General features: G+C 47.5%; 1 protein-coding gene across 1 annotated transcript in view; it reads right to left on the bottom strand.

The window, feature by feature from the left end:
• stxbp4 (syntaxin binding protein 4) overlaps positions 1-8,664 on the bottom strand; it is a 208,635-nt gene that overhangs the window by 115,550 nt on the left and 84,421 nt on the right. Inside the window, exons 4-6 of the mRNA XM_048610619.1 lie at positions 7,345-7,451; positions 5,704-5,932; positions 4,651-4,729 (exon numbers count right to left, since the gene is read on the bottom strand). Coding sequence (XP_048466576.1) covers positions 4,651-4,729; positions 5,704-5,932; positions 7,345-7,451 — 415 coding nt within the window. The remainder of the gene's footprint in view (positions 1-4,650; positions 4,730-5,703; positions 5,933-7,344; positions 7,452-8,664) is intronic.

Consider the following 8,664-nt stretch of genomic DNA (forward strand, 5'->3'; position numbering starts at 1 on the left):
ACTGACCAGTACACAGAGCACTGATCGGTACATGTCTCACTGACCGGCACACAGAGCACTGATCGGTACATGTCTCACTGACCGGTACACTGTGCACTGACCGGTACACAGAGCACTGACCGGTACACAGTACACTGACTGGTACACTGCGCACTGACCGGTACACAGAGCACTGACCGGTACACAGAGCACTGACCGGTACACAGTGCACTGACCGGTACATGTCTCACTGACCGATACACATATTTTATATTTAAGTGTAAATTTTGTGAGCACTAAGTTGAGAAACTTGCGTTGGATGCTGAAACCTACAATTCCAATCTCAGCTCAAAGCTGTTCACATTTGTCCCCCTCCCCCTGGTTTTTAATAAACGAGAGGAAGAAGCTGTATACAGACAGTGGGTTCAAGCACCTGCCGGCTGTACCAAACTGAACGGATGGGGGTTGGTGGAGGAGTGACGCCTCCACATTTCTCACTCCCACTTCTGACCTGAAAATGCAGTTACTAAGGCAACTCGATACACTGTGAGATGTGGAAGGTTTCTCATTACCTGCAGACTGCGCAATCTATTGATCGTAGCAATTTTGACAAAGGGAAATATGAGCGAGCAGTTCCTTTGTTGTGATGTACTGCAGCAACTGTACATACCTCATTTAAAAGCATAGAACTAGCTCATTCATTCAACTCTTTTCAGCAAGAAGAAAAACATCTATTTTATTTCCTTTCACAGTTAAGGAGCCCAGACACTTTGCCTGTCATATCAAGATTATATTCAGATGATTAGTATTTTACCTTGGTGATATAGTCCATTTCCGATAAGTAATGACAGTCTTTAGATTCAAAAGTTTGCTCCCATGGCGTTCAAAGCATGGATTTTTAAAAATTGACAGGCAGGGAAAAAGATCACTGAGTCCAATTTGGAGCAGAGAGACAAAACATTGAACATTTCAATACAGTCACCATCCACACCGTCCCCATCAAACATTCCCAGGACAGGAACACCATGTGGTTAGATACAGCATAAACATCCCTTGACTCCTTTAAACAAAGTTCCCTCAACACAATCCCAATCAACATTCCCAGGACAGGTACAGCATGGGGCTAGATTCAGAGCAAAACAGCCTACTGTTTTTTTTATTTGGAAGCAGTGCCCTCTTAACATTGTCCCTAACAAACACTCCCAGGACAAGTACAGCACGGAGTTAGATACGAACTAAAGCTTACTTCACTCTTTTACAATGAAAAAAAAACCTCCCTACTCTTTAAACTGAAAGTAAAGCTTACTCTACACTGTTCTCAACAAACACAACTGGGACGGGGACAGCACAGAGTTTGATACACAGTAAAGCTCGGTCTACACTGTGCCCATCAAACACTTCTAGGACAGGGACAGTACGGGGTTAGATACAGAGTAAATCTCCTTCTAAATTGCGTCACACCTCACTGGGTGGCGCACTGGAAATCAATCCCCACTATTCTCAGATTCACCACAAAAGTTAAAAACTTTATTAAAGTATGCAAAATTCCCCAATTTGTCTCTCGCTTTTCCTTATTGCTAGGCCAGCATTTATGACCCATTCCTAATTGCCCAGAGGGTAGTTAAGAGTCAACCACATTGCTGTGGGTCTGAAATCACATGTAGACCAGACCAGGTAAGGATAGCAGTTTCCCTCCCTAAAGGACATTAGTGAACCAGATGGGTTTTTCCTGACAATTGACAATGTTCATGGTCATTGTTAGACACAATTCCAGTTTTCTTTTTATTGAATGCAAATTGCACCATCTGCTGTGGCAGGATTTGAACCCGGGCCCACAGAACACTACTTGGGTCTCTGAATTAACAGTCCAGTGATAATACCATTAGTCTGTCACTCCCCTTAAATGCAAGTTAACATAAAGTATGGACCAGGTTTCTGTACTTAACAGGAATGACTATTTAATACAAATATATAGACTCTAGCCACAAGACAAACAATTATGAACTATCAACAAATTACACCACCAGTTAAAACTCTAAGCCCCTTATAAAACCCACCCACATGCACATTACATACAGACACAGACAGACCAAAACGAATGGTGTTACGGATGGAGGGAAAGCTGGGTGAGCAGTTCAATGGTCCCTGCCACAGGGTTCACTGACATGATTCTTTTGGCTCTCAGGACTCGCTGCTCCCTGATCTTCCTTCAGCAGGTACTTTCTCTTGCTTGAAGGAGACCCAGAGTCACAGGGCCATTACTTATGAAGGCTCTGACTTATTGGTTACAGCAACTAGTGAGGGATAATAAATAGGCTTGCTTCAGGCTTCTGGTATGTTTTGCCACTGAGAGAAAGGCACCACCTCCTTTCCTGAAAATCTATTGGTTTCTGCCCATATCGTTCACACCCACAAGCTGTTCAGCTACCTGGAGACCAATCACATAGTTACTGGCAAGCAGAAGGACTTTTTCATCGACAATTGGTGACCATTCCACAGACCAAATAGCAACTTGTTGCTGGCTGAATCTCTCTTTGTAGATGCAGGGTGTACCAGCCAATCAGCTCCCCCTGCTGCTTGTGCAAACAGCTCTTACAATGAGTATTGGTAGCCTGCTTTGCTAACCTACAATAATCGCTTCCACAATCTGTGGTTTTTAAAACAGTCCTTAGCTCATTTCAGTCTACAAAAGATCCTTTCTTGTTAACCGAGTTAGATACAGATCAAAGCTTCTCTACACTGTCCCCCATCAAATACTCCCAGGACAGGGACAGTATGGGGTTGGATACAAAATAAAGCTCCCTCTACACTGTCCCCCATCAAACACTCCCAGGACAGGGACAGTATGAGGTTAGATACAGAGTAAAGCTCTCTCTACACTATCCCCCATCAAACACTCCCAGGACAGGGACAGCACGGTGTCGGATACAGAGTAAATCTCCCTCTACACTATCCCACATCAAACACTCCCAGGACAGGGACATCATGGGATTAGATACAGGGTAAAGCTCCCTCTGCGCTGTCCCCCATCAAACACTCCAAAAGCCAGGTACAGCAGCTTAAGTTTTAAAGAAATGTAGCAGCCAACCTCCACACAACATGATCCCACAAACAGTGACATGATAATGGCCAGAAACACTGTTGTGGTGATGTTGATTGAGTATTAAATATTGGCCTCAGGACACACGACATGATGCCAGTGTCCTTCTTCAAAATAGTGCAGAGTGGCTTTCATTACCATTTGGGAAAGCAGACAACATTTTCACTGAAGAGCCAGGATAATTTTTTAATTCATTAACTGAATGTGACAGTGCTGACAAGGTGAGCATTTCATGGACATCTTGAGGAATGCTTGAGGAGGACATGCCCTCATCTACATCAACGAACCTGAGGTTGAAAGGGTCACGAGCGAGATGTTGCTAGCAGTGGCAACAACCAACAATCTGTCCTGGACTTCCTACGTAGATGCGAAAGTCAAGAAGGCACAATAACGCCTCTTATTCCTCAAGAGGCTTAGAAAATTCAGCATGGCCATAAGGACCCTCACCAACCTTTACAGATGCACCACTGAAAGCATTCTATCTGGATGCATAATGGTTTGGTACAGCAACTGCTCTGGCCAGGACCGTTAAAAAACTACAGAAAGTTGTGCGCACAGCCCAGACCATCATGGAAACCAACATCCCATCCATGGACACCACCTACACTTCCTGTTGCCATGGAAAGGCAGCCAACATCAACAAAGACCCCTCCCACCCCAGTAATGCTCTCCTACAACTTCTTCGGTCAGGCAGAAGATACAGAAGCTTGAACACATGCACCAACAGGTTCAAGAACAGCTTCTTCCCTGCTGTTATTAGACTGTGGAATGGACCTCCCTAATTTGTGCACCTCCCATCCAGCTGTAACCCTGTATGCCTCTCTCTGTCTAAAGACCCCACGACCTGTATGTCCTTGTATATTATGATCTACCTGTATTGCTCACAAAACAAAACTTTTCACTGTACTCAAGTACGTGTACAACAGGTACAACAATAAATCAAATCAAATCATAATCCAAGGAGTCACAAATGTTGCTGAATGTAGTGCAACAATCAGCGAACTTCCCACTTACATTTACACTTACACTGGCATCCAACAACCACGATCATGTTACTTTGTACTTATTATGATTCCAAATGTGGACAGCTTGCACTTGGAACTACAACACCCCCACCTTCCCCCCACACCCCCACACCCACTTTCACCACAGCACTGGTTCCATTCCAACTTCAATATTGCTAGGGCTCCTCGGTGTTATAGTCAGTCAAATGCTGCCTTGATACCAAGGGCAGACCCTGTCAATTCACCACTGAAATTCCACTCTTTTGTTCGTGTTTGAAACAAGGCTATGATGGCCTTGCTGGAGCCAAACCTAGCATCAATGAACAGCTTATTGCTGTAGCACTGTTGGTGTCACTTACTAAGACTTTGTTAGTGATTAACAGTTGGCTAATTGTGAGATAATTTTTTGAATTGGATTAATCCTGCTCCTTGAGGCCAGGACATACCCATTCAAACAAAGCTAACATTTTCGGGAAGAATGGAAAGAGTGGGGGAGTAAGGGATAGTATTGCCTTGTGGATACTTAGTCTGTTCCCATGGGAATGTTGGCTAGGCCACAGCTTTTACCTGCACAGGCTGGATCAGGTGAACTGTTAACTGGTGGCAGCACTGAGGACTGATCAATCTTCTTACTTCCTGATTTGCCCTGTCAATGAAAATCAAATACAAAACATTACAAGCAGCAGTCTTGTTGCTGCACCTGTAATGTTCAACACTCGCCCACACTCCACCCTCCAATTGCATAAGCTATAACCGAACTGCATTAAAGCACCGACTGTACCCTCCCTCTGTCCTGGTCACCCCCTGCACCGACTGTACCCTCCCTCTGTCCTGGCCGCTCCCTGCACCGACTGTACCCTCCCTATGTCCTGGCCACTCCCTGCACCGACTGTACCCTCCCTCTGTACTGACCACTCCCTGCACCGACTGTACCCTCCCTCTGTCCTGGCCATTCCCTGCACCGACTGTACCCTCCCTCTGTCCTGACCACTCCCTGTAGCGACTGTACCCTCGTTCTGTCCTGGCCGCTCCCTGCACCGACTGTACCCTCCCTCTGTCCTGGCCGCTCCCTGCACTGACTGTCCCCTCCCTCTGTCCTGGCCACTCCCTGAGTGCCTGTAGCCTCCCTCTGTCCTGGCCACTCCCTGTAGCGACTGTATCCTCCCTCTGTCCTGGCCGTTCCCTGCACCAACTGTACCCTCCCTCTGTCCTGGCCAGTCCCTGCACCGACTGTACCCTCCCTCTGTCCTGGCCACTCCCTGTAGCAACTGTAGCCTCCCTCTGTCCTGGCCGCTCCCTGCACCGACTGTACCCACCCTCTGTCCTGGTCACCCCCTGCACTGACTGTACTCTCCCTCTGTCCTGGTCACCCCATGCACCGACTGTACCCTCCCTCTGTCCTGGCCACTCTCGGCACCGACTGTACCCACCCTCTGTCCTGGCCGCTCCCTGCACTGACTGTACTCTCCCTCTGTCCTGGCCACTCCCTGTAGCGACTGTACCCTCCCTCTGTCCTGGCCACTCGCTGCACCGACTGTACCCTCCCTCTGTCCTGGCCACTCCCTGCACCGACTGTACCTTCCCTCTGTCCTGGCCACTCCCTGTAGCCATGACCCTTACTTGATTTGTTTTGGCTGACGCAGTGTTGTCAGTGTTGGGCTGTGGGGTTGACTGCATGGCTGGGTGGAGGCTTGGAGGGGCTGATAGTAAGCTGAACCCCGTAGGCTTCCTCACATTTCCAGTGCTAGTGGGAGATGAAGGAGTCTGAGCCCTAGGATTCGGCATGTTGCAGGCAGAGTTGGACTGAGGGCTCTTGCGCACAAAAGCAATCTCCACCGTTCCCTCGGACCTGAAGCAGAGACAATGAAGACACCTGTCACAATGATCATGGTTTAAATCTCTCTGAAACAAGCCTGGGATAACACTACTGCCTTCCATCCAAAATATCAGCATTGTCAGATTCAGATTATAATTGGGAAAATATAGTAGAGAAAGTGTCGATGTAGGAAAAAATCCCACCAGGAACTGGTGATTAGTCATTCAACCCCCTGAAGGAGCTTGGCTATTGCAACAGCTCCCTCTCACTTGTACACTGCACCCAGCTACCCACCAGTAAAATGTACTTAGGTACTTCAGACGAGAATAATTAAACATGATTTGATACCAAGTCTCAAAAGGAGACATTAGGCTAGCTGAGTAGAACATTAGTCAAAGACAAAGGTTTTAGGGAACGGGTCTTAAAGGTGAAAGGGGTAGAACAAAGGAATTCCAGAGATTAGGGCTCAGGCCACCAAACACACGGCCACCAAAGGTACAGCATTAAAATCGAGGGACACACTATAGCGCCTCCTAGGGGAGGTGATGGCCTTGTGCTATTATCGCTGGACTGTTAATCCAGAGTTCCAGATAACATTCCGGGGGCACGGGTTCGAATCCTGCCACGGCAGATGGTGGAATTTGAATTCCATAAATATCTGGAATTAAGAATCTAATGATGACCATGAATCCATTGTCGATTGTCAGGAAAAACCCATCTGGTTCACTAATGTCCTTTAGGGAAGGAAACTGCCATCCTTACCTGGTCTGGCCTACATGTGACTCCAGACCCACAGGAATGTGGTTGACTCTTAACTGCCCTCTGGGCAATTAGGGATGGGCAATAAATGCTGCCCAGCCAGCGATGCCCTCATCCCATGAATGAATAAAGAAAAAAAAGCACAGAATTGGAGGAATGCAAAGAGTTCAAGGACGGTGGGCCTGGAAGGGGTTCCACTGACAGCGAGCTGGGTGTGGGGAGGATTCAAATCAAGGATGAGAATTTTAAAATTTAAAATGTTGCTTAATTAAGAGTCAGTGCAGATTACTGAGCACCGGAGTGAGAGGAAGAGGACTTGGGGCAAATTAGGACTTGGACAGAGGTTTGAGACAGTCACGAACGAGACCAGTAGGGAATCCAGAAGAAACCTCTTTAACAGAGAGTCGCTAAAATGTAGAATTTGCTACCTACAAGGAATCATATAAGGAAAATAGTACTGATGCACAAGGAAGGAAAGATTAGAAGGACATTTTGACAGGGTGAGGTAAACTCGGAGGAGGTTTGTATGCAGTATGAATCCCAACATGGACCAAAGGGCCAAATGGCCACTCTCTGTCCTGTAAAGTCTATGTATTTTAATGTAAATAGTTCAGCATTTACATGTGCTACGTGTGGGACCCAACACTGCTGCACGGTCTAGTCCTCTGCCCCCCTGCAATCCTCACCTTAGCTTCAGTCTGGTGAGAATGCTCTTGGCCTCTTCCTCTGTAACGCCAATCAGGGACTCCTTGTTTATGGACACCAGTTGGTCTCCAGGTTGCAATCTTCCATCCTGTGGGTGAGACAAACAGCATATTATGGGATGTGGAGCATGAGGATCCTCAGTTCTAAGCGAAGATCCCCAAAGAGCAGAAGGAAGCTGCATCAGGTGAAGCTGAACTTCAATCTGTGATCCCTTCAATGTGTAAATCCTTGCAGTTCTTTTCCAGCTCATTGTCCAGGTTAGGAAATGATTAAATGACACATTCCCTGTCTCTAGCAGTTATATTGCTGCAGACAGTTGCAATGGGATCTGTGCAGCAGGTCTACGTGGTGAGAGGGTGCAGGGCAGTGAGCAGATATAGGGGTGGGAGGGTGCTGGGCAGTGAGCAGATATAGGGGGAGAGAGGATACTGGGCAGTGATCAGATATGGGTGGTGACAGGGTGCTGGGCAGTGAGCAGATATGTGGATGAGAGGGTGCTAGGCAGTGAGCAGATATGGGGGTGGGAGAGTGCTGGGCAGTGATCAAACATGGGGGTGAGAGAGTGCTGGGCAGTGATCAGATATGGGTGGTGACAGGGTGCTGGGCAGTGAGCAGATATGGGGGAGAGAGGGTACTGGGCAGAGAGCAGATATGGGGTGAGAGGGTGCTGGGCAATGATCAGATATGGGAGTGGGAGGACGCTGGGCAGTGAGCAGATATGGGGGTGAAAGGGAGCTGGGCAGTGAGCAGATATGGGAGTGAGACAGTGCTGGGCTGTGATCACATATGGCTGGTGACAGGGTGCTGGGCAGAGAGCAGATATATTGGGAGAGGGTGCTGGGAAGTGAGCAGATATGGGGGGACAGAGTGCTGGGCACTGAGCAGATATGGTGGGAGAGGGTGCTGGGAAGTGAGCAGATATGGGGGAGAGGGTGCTGGGCAGTGAGCAGATATGGACGGAGAGGGTGCTGGGCAGTGAGCAGATATGGGGAGAGAGGGAGCCTATTAGTGACACAGGGATAGAGACCATTAACTCAGGAATGCAAGCAGGTTTCCAGTTTATCTTCTAATGTTGAAGTTGATCGTTCATTGGGAAGCCTGCTTGGCCTGTGGGTGTGTGGTAGAGGAAACCACTTGATAATCTCACAAGAACAGGCACCAGTTCTTTCAAACTAGATGCAATACAGATATCGGTTTGAGAGTTTTTGTGAGATAAGTACTGCTGTGATTGGTATTGGTGAGATTGGTACTGCTGTGATAGGTATTGGTGTGATAGGTATTGGCGTGATTGGTATTGGCGT

Source organism: Rhincodon typus, chromosome 23 (assembly GCF_021869965.1).
Source record: "Rhincodon typus isolate 14 chromosome 23, sRhiTyp1.1, whole genome shotgun sequence".
In the NCBI taxonomy this organism is placed as follows: Eukaryota; Metazoa; Chordata; class Chondrichthyes; order Orectolobiformes; family Rhincodontidae; genus Rhincodon; species Rhincodon typus.